This window comes from Lingula anatina, chromosome 2 (assembly GCF_051362555.1).
Source record: "Lingula anatina isolate TDL-2025a chromosome 2, LinAna3.0, whole genome shotgun sequence".
Lineage (NCBI taxonomy): Eukaryota > Metazoa > Brachiopoda > Lingulata > Lingulida > Lingulidae > Lingula > Lingula anatina.
The window spans coordinates 39,108,829-39,126,261 of record NC_141768.1 but is presented as its reverse complement, the minus strand read 5'-3'; the positions used below and the strand labels follow the sequence as shown (position 1 = coordinate 39,126,261).

The 17,433-nt window shown below is 34.8% G+C and overlaps 2 protein-coding genes and 2 long non-coding RNA genes across 8 annotated transcripts in view; 2 read left to right on the top strand and 2 right to left on the bottom strand.

The window, feature by feature from the left end:
* On the top strand, positions 1-4,541 carry LOC106170756 (multiple inositol polyphosphate phosphatase 1). The gene is made up of 4 exons (XM_013550743.3): positions 1-772; positions 1,006-1,127; positions 1,932-2,038; positions 2,949-4,541. The coding sequence occupies exons 1-4, from the start codon at positions 25-27 to the stop codon at positions 3,364-3,366; spliced, it is 1,395 nt and encodes a 464-aa protein (XP_013406197.2). The 5' UTR covers positions 1-24; the 3' UTR covers positions 3,367-4,541.
* The window catches only part of LOC106170753 (inhibitor of nuclear factor kappa-B kinase subunit alpha), a 36,056-nt gene continuing 22,567 nt past the window's right edge, over positions 3,945-17,433 (bottom strand). For 4 of the 5 annotated variants that reach the window (XM_087006686.1, XM_087006684.1, XM_087006688.1 and 1 more), the window contains 13 exons: positions 16,550-16,685; positions 15,973-16,164; positions 15,512-15,661; positions 15,127-15,218; positions 14,903-15,004; positions 14,686-14,738; positions 14,221-14,285; positions 13,620-13,732; positions 8,121-8,170; positions 7,759-7,891; positions 7,310-7,454; positions 6,763-6,935; positions 3,945-6,520 (listed from right to left, as the gene is read on the bottom strand). In XM_087006686.1, the coding sequence (XP_086862812.1) occupies positions 6,391-6,520; positions 6,763-6,935; positions 7,310-7,454; positions 7,759-7,891; positions 8,121-8,170; positions 13,620-13,732; positions 14,221-14,285; positions 14,686-14,738; positions 14,903-15,004; positions 15,127-15,218; positions 15,512-15,661; positions 15,973-16,164; positions 16,550-16,685 (1,534 nt within the window). In that variant the 3' untranslated portion in view covers positions 3,945-6,390. The remainder of the gene's footprint in view (positions 6,521-6,762; positions 6,936-7,309; positions 7,455-7,758; positions 7,892-8,120; positions 8,171-13,619; positions 13,733-14,220; positions 14,286-14,685; positions 14,739-14,902; positions 15,005-15,126; positions 15,219-15,511; positions 15,662-15,972; positions 16,165-16,549; positions 16,686-17,433) is intronic. The other variant, XM_087006685.1, reaches the window with a different exon arrangement.
* On the top strand, positions 8,259-11,932 carry LOC147763687 (uncharacterized). The gene is made up of 3 exons (XR_015333230.1): positions 8,259-8,764; positions 9,671-9,800; positions 10,505-11,932. It is a non-coding gene; the product is annotated as an uncharacterized LOC147763687 (long non-coding RNA).
* Positions 11,788-13,479, bottom strand: LOC147763686 (uncharacterized). The gene is made up of 3 exons (XR_015333232.1): positions 13,152-13,479; positions 12,659-12,714; positions 11,788-12,144 (listed from the first exon to the last, which is right to left on the bottom strand). It is a non-coding gene; the product is annotated as an uncharacterized LOC147763686 (long non-coding RNA).

Here is a 17,433-nt window from a genome sequence, read left to right as displayed (position 1 = left end):
GAGATTTACTGCGAGTCTACTACAATGTCAGCCCCCGTGGAGTGCAAGTTGTTTACGTTGGTGTTGTTAATTTTGATTTTCATACTCGCTTCAGAACTTTCAAATTGCAAAACAAACGAATCTGATGCAATGAAGTATGTTTGTTTTTCATCCAAAACAGCATACGAGAACTTATTAAAGTACAGACGAACCGCAAACATTAAAGATGGTTTCGTCTTCCCTCCCCGTCCAATGCAGTGCCAGCCAATACAGTTGAATGTCGTCCTCAGACATGGGACAAGACATCCGAGTGTAAAGGACATACAGAAAATGCAGGCTTGTACAACAAAAGTTGTTGGCAATGTGATAAATGCAGACTTTGTCCATTTAAACAACTGGAAATCTTCCTTTCCGCTTTCTCACGAAAAACAATTGGTGGACGTTGGTCGAAGGGAACACGAAGACCTTGCAGTAAAATACTCCACAGCATTCCCCGAACTTATTTCAGATTTTTCAAGAGTGAAAATTGTTTCTTCCAGAATATCTAGATCTCTTGAAAGTGCCCAGTCATTTATAAATAAAATCGCAGGGGTGGGTGAAACTCCAAAAATCAACATCAATGATCATATCATGAGGTTCTTTGAATATTGCCAAAACTACCTTGACAGAGTTGATCACAATAAAAGTGCAAATTCAGAAATGAAGAAGTTCAAAAATGGTCCAGAAATGAAGCAGTTAGCAACAAGCCTTGGTGAAAAATTATCTCTGCAAAATAACATCCAGTTAAATGGAGGTAATTATTTTATTAAAAAAAAATTATTCTTTTCAGTTTCATATTAAATTTTTAAAAAGTCCAATTGCCAGATGCTTAGTCATACAAAATTGCTTGTAATATTTAATGCTGGTGATGCAATTATAACTGCACAACTGTGCAACTTTTATTACCACATATATATATATATCATGATAGAAACTGCCTAAGGTACATAGTAGTAGGTTTGTGATTGTTATAATATTCCTTTCCAGATGATTTAATGGGATTATTTAGGATATGTGCCTATGAGGTTGCCTTTTACGGTTTTTCACACTGGTGTGATGTACTTAACCTAGAAGATTTGCATGTCCTGGATTACCTTGATGATCTTAAGGTGAGATATCTATAACGTACAGCAGCTGTATTTCTTAAGGACTGTTTACAATGAATTTTGTCAGCCTTGGTAATGCACACTATAACTCCATGGTGACTGTCCCAGAATGCAGTCATATTTACAGCCTCCTCCTAGCATGGACTAGAATGTAGAAAAGCTTGTGATTATACAAATATACTGACAGTCAATGAAAACGTATCAGAAAACTTTCTTGTTTTTTTTACCGAGAATCAATTTCAACCTTATAAATGAGTACAAATACCCTTGTTTGGTCATAAGAGAGTCACCTTGTTTGACTGAATAATGGGTCATATTTCACACAAAAACTGTTATTTTCTTAATGTTCCAAAGGAACTTAAAATATTATTTGGTCTTTTTTGATAAAAAAAATGATGCATTTTCATCGACTGTCAGTATACATTAGTAACAACTATTTTACATAGTTTCAATTTTTTTTCATATATTTGAAATGTTTTTCGCCCATGTCAACATAACAGATTTCAATAAAATTACATATATTCTTTATATTAACAATTACCAAATGCAAAGTTATACCTATTGTAATATAATGCAGGAGTCTTGTTTACAGAATTGACATGCAGGGACTAAATTAATTGATTTGAAGGTTAGCATTTCATAAATTATTTTTTAACATCTTGGAAACTTACCCCAATATGCAAGGAATTAGTGAGATATTCTTCTAAAATATCAGTATGCGTATGACAGGTATATGTTCAGTCATTCTGTCCTTTGTCTGTAACACAGTGCTTGTTCTATACACTGTGCATTTTATTTCTATTTCAGCAATACTGGAAAAAGTCCTATGGCTATGTTGTCAATTATGCTCAGTCCTGTCCTCTTTTAGCAGATATCATACACACCTTGGATTCAGCAGCTGATAGCAAGGAAGGGTATGTGATACATTACATTTCAAGAACGATAAAGAATTAAAACATTTTACAAGTCACAGGAACAGTGCTCTTAATGGATCTCGCTAAATATTTAAATGCAAACAATTCATGCATCTCGGAAAAACAAAAAGAAGCTATCACGGATAAAAAAAAACAAAACAATGGGACCCTCATGCTTGGTTTTGTTTTGTTCTCCTTGTAATGCAGCTATACTTCTTGAGAGGGAGAGTGCAAAGGGTGAGGGATCTGTGCTGTTGTGCCCCCCTTCCCTTGCACCTGCCATTGTGATCTTTCATACTTTATACTCTGCTACAATACTTACAGAGGAGAACATGTAAAACGTGTTGATTTTTCCTTCAGTGGGTGCACAGAATTTTCAGCACCATCCTTGTAATATCTACACATTCCATAAACACTAAAGCTGAGATTTGACACCTTTCAAGTCACACATTAGATGCTGTGTTCTAAAACAGATTAGGATTTAAGAGCATAGTTTGAGGAACAGTGGAAAGAGATTATATTTCTTGGTTGTGTTGATTGTATATCAATTCCTTAGGATCATTATATATATTTTGTAGCAGTATTGAATTTTGGCAAATGAGAAAAAATGTTTAAAAATTGCCAAAGTGTTCACTCAAAACACAATGAACAAAATTTGCATTGTTTATGGAGCAAAATCCTCAAAGTTGATCATTTGAAGCAAAGGAATATAAATAAGTAGCTGCCTTCCTTTTTTAAAAATTAATCAATAATAAGTCATTTTTTAATAACCACAGGGGCTCTGGGTCCCAACTTTGGCCCAAGTAATTATTGGATTGCCCAATGCATTGATGAAATGATACTTTTTCCATAAAAAATAATTACTTGCCTCAGGTTATTAGTTAAAGTGTCATTTTTCTTATCTTTTCAGACATCCAAAGGCAGTTTTCCAATTTGGTCATGCAGAAACAATATTTCCTCTGTTTTGTCTTCTGGGGTTATTCAAAGATGAGGTGCCTCTGAGAGCAGATAACTTTCGGGTGCACAGAAATAGGAAGTTCAGGAGCAGTGTCATTAGTCCTTTTGCTGGAAATATTGCATTTGTCTTGTACCACTGTGATAAGGAGGGTATGACCTCAGAGGAGAACAGGCGTGATGGATGGCCCGAAGATATACAGAACTTAATGGTCCAGGTTTATGTGAATGAGAAATTAGTCCAGTTGCCCTTCTGTGGCCACAAAATGTGCTCATATGAGGAGTTTAAAAAGAATTACAAGCAATATGCAACAAACTGTGACTACAATGGAGTGTGTAAAAGGAAAACCCCTGAAAAGAAAGATGAACTTTAATCTCCCCCAAAATTTTGTCTTATATTGTCTGTAGATTTTTCATAGGATGCACATACTTAAATTTTGCATGCAAGTTGCCTTATCTTCACATTTCATTTGTTCATTGTAGCATCAAACAGAATACAAATGCTTTGAGAAAAACACTACATAAAGAGTAACTCAGATTCTGTGTGCATTAGGTAGATAAGTGTAGGGCATACAATCCGTTTGAAATATTATTAATACTTTCATACTATCTCTTTCAAATGTCTGTGATTGAATTATCATTCAAAGAGAAGTGATGATTTGCAGTGGACCATATATACAAATTTAGCATATAGAAAGTGTTATTGTAAGATAATGTTACAGATTTTAATGCAGGTATTTTCATGTTATTTATTATCATATAAGCCATTCATAACATTGTCTCAGGCAAAACCTTCCATAATTTAAAAAATGTCTAAATGTAAAGTTTGCTTTAAATACTTCCTTAGAATCTCAGCAGATTATTTTACATTTAGGAACAGTGGTATTGAATGTTGAATACAATAACTAGTCACCAGTTTCCTGTTTGCTGCAAATAAAACAGAAGCCTCACCTATGGATGGAATTGATTTATTTAGGTTCTATAAATGGAAAGTATTTCATCAATCCACCATTCATTTTCCTTTACAGTATACTTTGACTGACATACGCAAAAAAACAGCAAATTAACTGAAAGAATAGTTACGTAATTCCTACATATGTTGTATCATATAAAGTGAAATTTTTTAATGATATTTGTATTCAGGTTTCATCCTTTATGAACTAAGTGCAAATTAAGATCGTGTTGCCAATCTCAATGAGATAAAAAGTCTGTGTTGGAGGAAGAAAAATTTCCCCAATGGCAAAAAAAAAAAAAAAACAACAACAACTTCTAGACTAGATGCTCTTAATCTGCACTTTTTACATATTTGGTATGAATATATGTAGACGGGAAGATCATAGTCTTGTCTAAATCCAGTCCATTCAACTTTTTGTTTTTAAGGGTTCTTAAGTCCTGGAGTTCAAATGTTGCCCAAAGGTTGTTGGACTGAATCAGGTTTGACCTTAACCAAATTTAAAACAAAAAGGTTCATTTATATACTTATGGCTATTTATATTTGTAAAGTTAAAAACCTCAACTTTATCAAATAAATTAACGTTGACTACCTACAGACATTTGTTACTTAATGCTATTAAATATATAATCATTTCATGGTATGTTGTTGCATGATTTCAACATATATGCCATTTATGTACATCAAGTTCTACTTGCAGAATGCCTTAGACAAAGACAAGTCATGAATAAGTTGATACATGTTCAAATTTAAAAGAATGCCGATTTTAATATAATGAATTATTCTATACTAATACCTCTAATGGAACCTAAAAAATGAGATGTCATTGCATACTGTTGACAGGAAATCACCAATTTATCACAGGCATTTAAAAGGACACATTACAGAGCAGTCAATAATAGATGAAAGACAATTTAGTAACTTGTTATTTTTATGCACGTCTTCGGCACCATCAGTCTGGAAAGGCTATGAATTTTGTGCTTTTCGTTGGATCCTGTGTCCAGATATTGCATCCCCCAAATATGGCTGAAAGTTCAACAGTGCTGACAATACTATGCTTGGGAATGGTCTTTTTTTTTCAGCCTTCAATGTCAGTTAGCTTTGAAAAGTGTCCAGTTTGGTTCTAAGCAGATTTGTCCAGAGCACTGTCCTCCCAGGAGGACTGACCTTTACCAATTGTATGCCTATAAAATAATACTATATGGACTAAGATAAAGATGGAACTATAATCAAATTCCATACTGGAGCTTACACTTGAAATGAGGTCACTGTGTTTTAAGCTTATCACAAGGCCTTCTTCAGATGAAGCCCATCATTGTTTAAAACAACTGGATGAAGCAAAACACCAATTTTGATATAATTGATGTTGTAGAAAACTCTTTATGTTTTACCTTATGTATCTAAAGCTACATGGATAAGCTTTTTATGTAAACAGTTTTATAATAACATCATGTATGTGGGTAGATTTTACATGATACCAGTACCACCTACCCACTCTGTGAGGAACAGTAAACATAGTGTATTACAATGTAGAGAAAATGTCATGGTGTTTGACTACATGTTTAGTAGTCTGCAGCAAGATAGTGAATCACAATTTCATTCATTTATAAATCGCGAGCTATAGAGAATAATTGCAGACCTTCCAAATATTAAATTATAGTGATTATTCTCAAATTCCCATTTTGACCAACCATGAACATTAATTAAACATCATCTGCATGGTTACACAAACAACAGTCTATCAGGCTGGGTAGATGATCTTAGCACATGCAGAATTGTACACTGTTACTATATTATACATATATACATACAAAACCTGCATATTCTAAAAACGCACCAAAGGCATCTGTCATAAGACACTAGAGTAAGGTCTCATTTTTGACTCCACTTTAGGCTCTAGCACCAATATTGACCCTACAATACAGGAACTTTTTTATGGTATGCACTCTACTAGAGAATAAAAAGTTCTCAAATATGTAAGCATATGTAAGAAGATTGTTATGCAACAGCTGATTCAGCAGTAGCATGATATTCATGAGCTAGCACTCCTATTAATGACTCTGATATCTATACTATGCTAACGTAGATATAAAATTGTCAAAAGGAGTGCCAATGCTTGAATTTCTTGGTAATTCAGCAGGTGTGAGAAGGTTTTACATGCACATTTTATATATGAATTATTCTACACTAAATAATCCAGAAAAAGATAATGTTTTTATTCTTCTTGTCAAATGGCATGAGCTTTACCCCCATCCTCATCCCTATATTCAAAGTGGGAAAAATGTTCATAGATGCACACATTTAATTGACTCTCTGCCCACTTCTATCCAAATGTATTTTTTTCCGAGCATAAATTTTAGGAAATTGAGATCTTCCAATAAACAGTTCTTGTCTGGAGGACCTTCCATGCATACAAATAATGTCAATGGCACATTCAAATTCTTCGCTAAGACAAGTCTGCCCCTTGCTGTATAGAGGGTGCCTCCTCCTCAGCCAAGAAATCCCACTGCAACTGATTATCAGCTGACAAGAATTCCTCCTGCTCAAGTACAAGGCTTGAAAGTGTGCTCTCCAGTCTGTAATGATCAAATAAATGCTATTACATTTGATATATTCCATTGAACAGGATGTCACTGGATCTAGAAGGCAAAATGAACTTTATCCTAACATGCACTGAAATGAATATTTGGAAATTTTAAAATCTTACTTTTTTCCACACACATGCACTGGGCTGACAGCCTGATAATCACTACACAAAAAAATACCTATAGGCTGCCAACCTTCAATTTCACTACCAGATTACATGCAGATGACCTACTTAGTTTTGCTGTCCTCGTTTTCTGTCCTAAGCATCGAGGAAGCCTCCATATTTTTCTCGAACATCTGACTGAAACTGTTGCCCCCACTGCTCCCACTCTGCCTGGATGTTGACCTCATCAAGCTGCTGGTCAGAGAATGAGGCTGAGAGCCTGGAGCCTGGCTCCTCTGTACCTGAAACAGTTTGGGATCAGTATATAAAGATGTACTGGTAATGTTTCCAGAAATGAACCAGCTATGAACAGATGCATTAGGAACAATGATACCTCTGGCAATGTCACTGTCCTTATTACAGCTGCCCCCAATTTTATGAATTATGATTTTAAAAAGAACTGCAAGAAGTTGATCAGCAACATTGCTTTTGAACTGCATTCAGCATATTTATCTAATAAAAAGTTGTACACTTCATTTTTCTAATTGGGCAATTCATAAGATATTAACCAAAAGTGAATTGACTGACTACACACACATGCATGCATGCATTCACAAACAAGCGCACACACACACATACACACACACACACACATTAAAGAGTCACAACTGCTTACCAGTTTCTTCAACATAGTCCACATCTCTGTTTGCCTCTGTTTCTGGTATGCCATCAGTACACTGCTTCCAGCTTTAATGTCATCAATAGTTTCTTGAACTCGAGGAAGAAGGTCTGACATGTCAAGTTTGCAGGAAGCTAGTTTGCTGGAAACAGAAAGTATAATAGAATGCATTTCATAGTAATTGAGGTTCATTAAACGTTTGAATAAAGTCTTCGTGAGAATGGCTTCTATGGCAACAAAGAAATAACAAAAACAGTGACACTGAAAACCTGTGAAATCAACTACAAATGTAGCCTGGCCATCCCCCCCCCCCCCCCCCCTCTCCAAAAACTGCCTTAAAACTGACCCTAGCACATGTAATCCTATCATTGTCTTTCTCATCTAAAGTAATGAAACCTGGAAAACTATTCTAGTCCTAACCTAAAGGAATGTGACACAGAACCCACCTGATATGTTGGTAGAGATCCCCAGTAAGTTTGTCCCTCTGTGTGTAGCACCTCACTACTGCCTGAACCATGCCAGTGTTGTCTGAAATCTGCTGCCTCTTTTCTGAAATATCGGGGCATCCAACAGCATAGCCTGGGTAAATAACTTCTGTACCAAATCAAGATGGTTTTCCATTGATATTCTACTAAATGTATTACTTTATTCTGACTGAAAAAGGCAATACTGAGAGCTAGGTGCACTATGCTTGCATCAAAACAAGTGCATTACAGGAATAATTCAATATTATTATGTTATGTAATTTAAATCATCAAAACCTAAGCCAAATGTAACAAAGTGATGTGACAGACTATTGTAGCTATACCTCTTGCCATTTGCCTCAATTCTTGGTACAGCTTCATAGCAGCAGCCTCACTAAAAGCAAAAACATTCACCATGACTTGTTTGACACAAAGACCAGTTTATTCATTATGTGTTTTCATCTCTTTAAAGGCTTAAAAGGACACAAAAGAGGATTTTCGCGCCAAAATTGATTTATCCTGATTTATCCCGAGGTTAACACTACTTTTCCGCGATTTACCAACCTTTAATCTATCATTCCCGGCACTCGCCATCGCTCTGTAACATTTTTGGAAAATACAATAAAAAGAAAACCTCCGCTTAAGCGGAGGTTTACCAACAACCACCTCCATTTTCATAATTGAGCTCTCTAGACTTCCGGATCTCGCGAGATTCTCGTATTGCGACCTAGTTAAAACCAGTTCAAGCTGCCGGGAAAGGACAACGTGAAACAGGAGGCTCAGTTATGCTGGGAGTCCTTCGAAGAAGCGAAGACAGATACAAAAAGAAAAAAGAAACAGCCTTTACAAAAAACATGCGTAAAACAGTGTATCAGCAAATGTACGACAGGCAAACAATAAACACCGGCGAGGAAGAAGGCAGATGAAAACCTGCTTGGGTGGCCATGGATACGAAGAATGGCCTGGCCGCGAAGTATTTACTGGATTTGTGAGTACCATTTACAATAATCTTTGAGATAAGACACCAGTGAAAATATTTATTAAGCACAGAGATTTATGTTTATTTACGTGTGTTCGTTGTATATCTTAACGATTGTCAGGCTCGTCTGTCAAAATATGCCATGAAATTGTAACTAATATGAGTGGTAATACAGTGGTATCGATGACAGAAATTGCAAATGTTGCTCATATGTCGACTCTGACAGGGTTTGGGTTAGTTTATAGAGCAAAGAAAGTTTAAATAAAAACGGACATGGTGGGAGATACTAGTCTCATTACATATACATTACAATGACCAGGGCGAATTTTTGACTTACCGAGGGTACATTTCTTGTGCCTCTAACATCTAGGCATACCACAGTAATTAAGACATATGACAAAGATGCTATTTCTTTAGGCATCTAAATCCCAAAATGAATGTGCAGAAGCTGTTATTGTATCTAAGTTTAACCCAATGTTAAATGGCATGTCAACTATAAGTGAAAATAAATAGTAGTATTTTGATTTTATATTTTAAAGACAATTTGTCTCCTTTTTACATTAAAAATAAATAAATCAGAAAGGGGATATTGCATGTTTATGTTTGGTACATCTCTCTAATGTATTAAATAGTCCAGAGTAATTATTTAGATCATACAATTTTAACTTCCAACCAGTATTTCGGAGATTAAACCAATATGAAGTGATCAAGAAACTTCAAAATTAAGTTGTAGTTAATACTAGTGCAGTTGAAGATGACAGTCTAGATAATCTAAGGTGATCATATTGAGAAAAATGGCATTTATACTTATTTCAGTTGAGTTTTATACTTATTTCAGTTATGTTTTTACATAATTTTTCTCAAACTCGATTATCTTATTTTATGTACTGTTGCTTTTTTTTTTTTTGGTTGCAGTATCAAGGTAACTTTTTCCTATGGTATGCCTGAACTGGAAGAAGTGCAGATGGAAGAGGAGGAAGATGCTGAAGAAGAGGGAATTAAAGGATCCTGATGATCCAACATGGGACTAAAACATGTCTTTAGAGTAAGCAGAATTTTAATAAGCTGATATTCACTCCTCATATATTAGGCATATAGGTGCATGATTTCTCTTTTATCAATTTTTTTTCCAAATTGGCGACACATAATGTAAACATAATGCAAGACTCTATTTCCTCCGTCAACTGAAACGATCTAAGCTTTACCAAAGTATTGTGCACTCAATTCTAGAATATGCCTGCCCTGTGTGGCATCCAGGACTAACTATAGAGCAATGCAAACTCTAAGAGACTGACCAAACTCGTGCTTTGAAGATTATTTTCCCTGACCTATACTATGATGAAACCCTGAACCTGGCATATGTGTACTTTAGATAAACGAAGAGATCTGTGCAAAACTTTCTTTTACAAAATAACTGAATCCTCTGACAAACTGAATCACATCTTTATTGATCAATCCAATCGTCTTTTAAGATCAAACAATAGTAACAAAGTGCCACAATTTAAGACCGACAGATTCTGATGCTCTTTTATTCCGTATGCACTTTTAAATTTCCAATAGTATTATGTTGTCTTTTATCCTAAGTACAATAATTTTAAAGTTCAATTAGCAGTCTTTTAACTCAGTTTTATTCAAGCAAATATTCACTTTATTTTCATTATAATTTTCTTAACACTATGTACAACTTCAACCCACTGGGTTGCAATCTTAATAAATTATTATTATTATTATTTTGATTTACTTTTTTAGACCTAAAGGTTATGAGCAACTGCCAGTATGATGTCCTGAAGAAGAGTTTTTTACATGGAAGAGGAACTCCATGGCTCTCCACCAAAAAAAGATGAACTTTTCTTGAGGGTCCAAAGCGGGGACGAGTTGGATAGTGAGAGACTTTTCCTGACTTTCGAGTGCTGCTTACAGGATATATTCAGTGAACTCATCTTGCCAATGTGACAAAGCATAATCTGCTGACTTCAAACCATCTAGCACTTACATGTATGCTATAATGCAGACAGATTGGAAATCAAGGTGGTCTTTCCTCCCAAACCTAAGTCATATTCCTGATATTGAGAATAAACAATTTTGGTCCAGCATTTGCTTCTTAAATCTAAATGACATCAAATGTATTATGGAATATGGTACTGGTGGCATATTGTGATTTCAACTTGATTTTAAACCAGTGTGTTGTTAGATTTTGTAAGATCACCAGTTGCAGTTTTGTGACTTTGTTACAGCATAAAATTCTGTATTTGGCAAATGACTGCATGTCATTTCTTTTAAGACCTACAAAAATGGTTTGAGTGAACACTTGTGCCTGTGTTCAATTCTCCACTCAGCCATTATTTAGAATTCATGCAGGGAAGCTATGCCTGTATTTTTTAAAGAAATATTTATACCTTTCTATTTATTCCCTGCACATCTTGGAAAAGTATGTGTGAATATCTTACTGATGAAACAATTTATGTTTGTGTAAGTTGGGTTGGTCATTTCTTATGACACATCCCTTTGCATGGAGACAGCTCACATGAGTCAATACACTGACAGAGAGGGGGATAATTTGTTGATCTGCAATCCTCATGGGTCTGCATGTACATCAGACTCTTAACATGACAGCCTGGCTATTAATAAGTCTCTCTCAAAAATGTTATCATACTACAATGTGTACTGCACAATGTGAAAGTTTGTGAATGCTTGAATAGAAGGCTTATTTATGAAGATGGCATTAATGAGTATGAAAATAATTATGCATTCTAGCTTACAGAATCTGTGTATGTCTTATTCATTACATGTGACAGGTAATAATAAAGATGATTTGGCCAAATTCCAAACATGTAGCAAACTTTGTTTATTCTTGTATTTTTGCCAAATATAAATAAAAGATGTTTCAATATTTAAACTTTTATTTCATTCATAATCTCTACCCAGTTAATGCTTCATTGATACTGCAGCTTCTGCTTTGTACATAACAATATGTTAATTAATAATAACAGTTGGATAGTACATGTTAATTTACTAAAGGGCTAGTTCTTAGAAAAACATGTTCGACATTAAAATATATTCTAAAAAAGTTTTCAAGTATTGCATTAGAATTGAATCTTTGGATGTATTTGACAAAATTATAAAATTATTGAAGAGTTGACAATGCACAGAAAATAAAGGCCTTGAGGCTCTCGCTGATCTCAGTCTTGTCACTTTAAACCCATGTACATGGGCATTATTATATAAAACTGTTCACTCGGTTTTGGTAAAAGGTGGTGGATCATGTGGTCATCGCTGCAAATTTTTTGTAGCAGTCTTTTACACAACTTGTCACACCGACATTGAAGTGATGCAGTATTGTAAGATTGGAGTGCTTCCTGGTATGAGTTTTCCAGACATATCTTGAGGCACTGTAATAGTAAAATTACATAAAATGGTTATAAAGAAAAAAATGTATTGATATTATCATAACAGCACTATTCTTTAACAAAAATCAACAAATTAGAGGGCATGATCACTACATGATAACCAGCTTATTATAAAGAAGCAAGTCTGATTATGGCAAAAAAAAAAAAAAAATTAAATTTAAATATCTGCAGCTGCATTAAATCATAAAGGCCACAAGAAGAAATAACATAATCACACATGGTTTCAAAGAACTGATGTAAAAAAATCACACTAATATTCCCCACTTGGAATTAGAATTTTGACTAGCTAATTTACTACAGTAAAGTGCTAAACCGTACCAAATGGCACTGTTCACCCTCTAAAATACCAAAGTTTTAAGCAGGCCCAGGACCCCACGCCAACTAGGGGGGGGGGGGGGGGGGGGGGGTCGGCTTTGCATCTGCGGACCCCCCCCCCCCCCCCCTTTCAAATAATCCTGGATCCGCCCATGTTATACTGCTAAAATTATTAACATACCTGATCTCTTCACTCGTGCTTGAAGGGGTGTATCACCCAATTCCTCCTCTGAAAGGCTAAAAAATCATTCCTTATAATCATATTCATTGACAATATTATTAAATTTACAAATAAGCTAACGTAGTTACGTGCCGTACAAAGAACACCCTCTATCCCCACTAGTACTCGAGTTACATTGTATATCTCATGGGATTCCCCTGCGAGAATATGGTGTGAGGTTAGTCTGTAAATACTGGTAGATGACCACATTGAGCAGAAAAGGGTATTCCTCCTGCTTTACAGAACTATACACCTCAGGGGTAAAGTGCACTATCTCGCTTCATATAACTAGTAGTACGTACCCAGTGCGAGTGATATGGCTGCGAGTGCGTTACCCGAGGAAACGTTAATTATTAGCAGTTATCTACGCTTTTTAACTTCCTCTGCCAGACATTTTGATTTCCACTGCCATCTTCCCATTTTAAAGTACTTTTGGTAAATATAACTCGCTTACCTGCAAAGATTCGGTGAGCAATTCCTCTTCTCCTTCACGTCCACGCTCACCTTCGAAACGACATGCTGTCTGCATTGTTTACATCTCGTATCTGAGTCGAGAAGCCGCGTTATTTCAAACTGTGTCAAGATGGCTGACGCCCGGGGTTCGAAAGTGGACGGTGAATATGATTCTTTTTTTCGATATTGATTAAGGCCATTTACCTGCCATTTTATGCTTTACCCATAGCAATTGTTCTCAGATAAGTTAAAAAAGAAGCAATCCATGCACTAAAAAGGCGTTTTTAATCCTATTTTTTGTCCCTTTAACTACCATTCTTATAGTTATAAAACTGACTGAACTCTTGGGATTCACTTTCATCAAAGAACCACCTGTATATCCACATCATAATGGACAGATATTTTTCAATTTTGAAAAATCATTTTGATAACTCATAAGATGAATAAAAGCTTGCATTTAAAAACTTACATTTCACCCAGTGTATCTGTCTGTTTTGTTCTAGCATAGGGACTTCTCTGTAACTCTACTATCTTGGTCTGCAGTCCTTGAGTGTGAACCTCCAGGTCATTGACCTGTTGTTGCTGGAACACATGACAACAGCACATCAGCTATATGTAACAACCAGTATCATTCAAAATTTTAATTTAAGTGCTGTTACCATTGGCAACCAAGGTTGATACAAACAAATTAATATCCATTATGTTGGTTTGGGTCTATAATGAGCAAATACACAAATTTTCATCAAAATCTGAGAGGGTCATGCACCATCTTATTCTGACCTCACAGAGAAAGGTACTCGATTCATCAAAATTTGAGACATTATCTTTTTGTCATAACCAGTATAATTGGGGCTTATTTCATTAGAAATTGAGACATTTCCTTGTGGATACACTAAAAAAGTCTTTTGACTATCAATGTCCAAATTCGCCTATGAACAGATTTAAAAGAATCTTTTACTCATGACAAAATACTAATTCATTTTTTTATATTATAAATGTTATATTATGTTTTTCTTGCATCTGACATTGTTTAAACATAAGTATTACAGCACACAGAAAAAATATCTTACCAGTTTTGTGTACTTCATTATTTCTTCTTTCATCATTGTCCAACTTTTTTTCAGCTTCTCAGATGCTAATAAGAAAGTGTCAAAGACTATGAATTACTTTAAAACATATCTCAGGCTGACAGGATAGGTATGTCTATAATTCCATGTACCTAAAATCAAGGCTTTTCCCTTTCTGAAAAACAGTTTGACATCAAAGTGAAAAGTCTGTTTCCAAAAATTTGTTTAAGTAAATATGAAGTGAGCCTAGATGCCTTTGGTTGTGTTAAGTGGCAAAGATTTGACTTCATATGTTACTTTAAGTGCATAAAAATGAACAATACAGTTAAAGTAACTGCATTTGCCTGTACTGTACATGATATTTTCCTTATACACTTTCTACTAACACAGCTACCAAATATGGAAACAAAACTAAGACATTATTTTTCTGCCTGGGTTAATATCTACCCTCTTCTTAACGAGACTTACATAAACCTCCGGATCTTTCCTGCTCTTCGTATCTCTCTATGTCTTGAGTAATACTGAATGAGATGAAATAAAAATTAACAAAAATTGAAAAGAAAGATCAAAAGCATCTTAATGGAAATTATTTGAAATAAATATCATATAGTACCTCTGTTTTTTACAACTTGAAGAAAATCAAATCAGTATTGGAGAGAGCAATTTGCAATTTCTCAGAAATTACCTTTCTTTAGAGAAGTCGATCTTGGCCATCAACTTGGTAATTTCTGTTGTCATTTGTGTTTTCAGCTTGGTGAATATTGAGTTGTTTCTTAGTAAGTTCAACCTGAAGAAAAAAGAGATTAAATGAACAAGAGAGTAAAAACATTCGGTAAACTAAACATTTTTCAATATACTATCATAGTTTTATGTCATAAATTCTACAACATCAAAAACCACATAACTTACATTGCAGCTCTCTGTGCTTGCAGCAGTCTTTTGTAATCTTTGGCTTGTTCCATACAGAAATACACAGCATGGCCCCATGTTTTTTTCTGATCCTAAAGATTTAAAAAAATTTATGTTATTCTAGTCTGAACCAGTTTAAACCTATCACAACACCAAAAATATGAAATACAACTCTCTGAAGAGAAAAAAATGTACAGGGTGCAATTATGAATCCCAAAAATTGTGGTCAGAAAAATTCAATCAGGAATATTTTCACAGTGTGAGAAATAAATCCTAATTATTAATATTAATTAAAATTGACAATATCTGAAGAGCTGGTTTTAAGTTTTCAGGTTAACTGAACCTTGACATATATCAAAGACAGTAAATGTGATAGGCTTCTCACCTGATATGGCATCAGTGTCTTTGGCTCAGCTATCATTACTTGGACCAGGTCTGGAATGGGTTTGGCTTTCCTTCTTGTGGTACTGCTACTACTGTTACTGAAATCTGTTATTTTCTTGTGAAATAAGAACACTATGGACTCATCTTCACCCTAGATAATTTATAAAAATATTTCCACATGCTTATAACAGGAAATCAAATAAAATACAATTCAAGATAAGGAAAACAGCAACATATCTAATGACACAGTAGTGGATCAACAACATCAATAAGTAGACACCTTCTTCAGCACCTGTGGTGGTTTAATTTTCACAAAATATTCTTGGAATGAAACTGAGTGTGCTCAATTGTCCAATACCTCCAGCGTAGTCAGATGTAATACATATATTAGCAATCATACATTTTTCTGCAAAAAAAAATATATTATTTAATATTTCTTCAATTCTCTATAATATAAACTACCTGTTCATCCCAACATTGCACAGCAGGTTGGTTGATGTCTGGTACTATTCCACTGGCAAACAGGATTTCTTGTTCAGCAACTGGGATTCTTGTTTCTTGTTCTATCACATTCATCACATCCAGAAGTTTATGGTTTTCTGTCACAGGGTAGGAGAGCAACTGATTGGTTGTCACACACAAAAAATGAATAACCTGAAAAACAGTTTGAATAGGTTGATGTCAAAATGCTGGTCTGTTTTTTTTTTGTGAAGATATCTAAATTGTCCTTTAGACAAATTATCACATTAAGATAATATTATAATAGCTTTTATACATCTTCTATATTCAAATGCTTAAAATTTGGCCATGTGATATGCCTGTGCATTTCAAAAACTTCTTTATCTGAAAAAAAGTCAATTACACACAACTTTTAACAGAAATACTTCGTATGACATCAGTAAGAAACAAAGTTTATACATGACAGGAATAGTGATACAAATTAAATGCAAACTGTTTTGTCATTTGAACAATACCAAGATTGTTACTTTAATTTGGAAACTACACCATTTATACAACTGAAGCTCTAAGACATACGTACTTTCATCTTGAAGATATTATCTAACAAAACAAAACATTTGGGCCTTTTGGATTCTTTTTCTATTCCTCCTCCTCTGTTCTTTGGGTCCCATATCAATATTACTCTTAGAAACTGTTCAATATAGAGCTGTGTTGTCCTGAAAGGAACATGGTAATCATAATCCATTTTTGTTATGACAATTACTGGTAAACAAATGTTACGGTAATATGCCAAACAATTCGACCAAGATTAATTAATTAATTTCATGGAAATGTCAGTTTGGTCGAATTGATTAAAATACAGCAAATGGAAACCTTTGATATCGTCGGATTGTTAGGGGCATCTGCCAAAACGTCCATCTTACCGGAAGTATTGCATTTTACCGGAAGTGTTACGCAAGATAAGCCGCAATTTTCGCCTAACATGTGTTTCAGGCATGTTTTATCCTCCTGAAATCTTATTTTGCTGTTTACAGTATGTGCTAACATTACTTAACATTAAAAAAGACGACAATTATAATTTTTAATTATATATTTCCCTCACCTACGATCACTTTCATGATGCGCTTCACAAGTGGGACGAGTATTTCCCCGGAGACAGGTGTTGTAAACAAAGGCCGGTCACTTATATTTGAAACCGGTAGCTTTAGTGGACTTAAACTAGTTATGTGATCTACGTACGCCCTATTTGAATTTTAATATGACAACTGAAATCAACCGAATTGAAATTTTTTACCAGTCTGAGATCAGTTGTTTTCAACCCGCAAGGCTTGCTCAGCGTCGAGGCGTAGACGTACGTACGTCCGAAGAAAATTCAATCACCCGTATCAAAGAATACCAACTGGTACTCAAACGGAAATCAGTGTAACTTCAAATTACTATTAAGTATTTTATTTCAAAAGCATG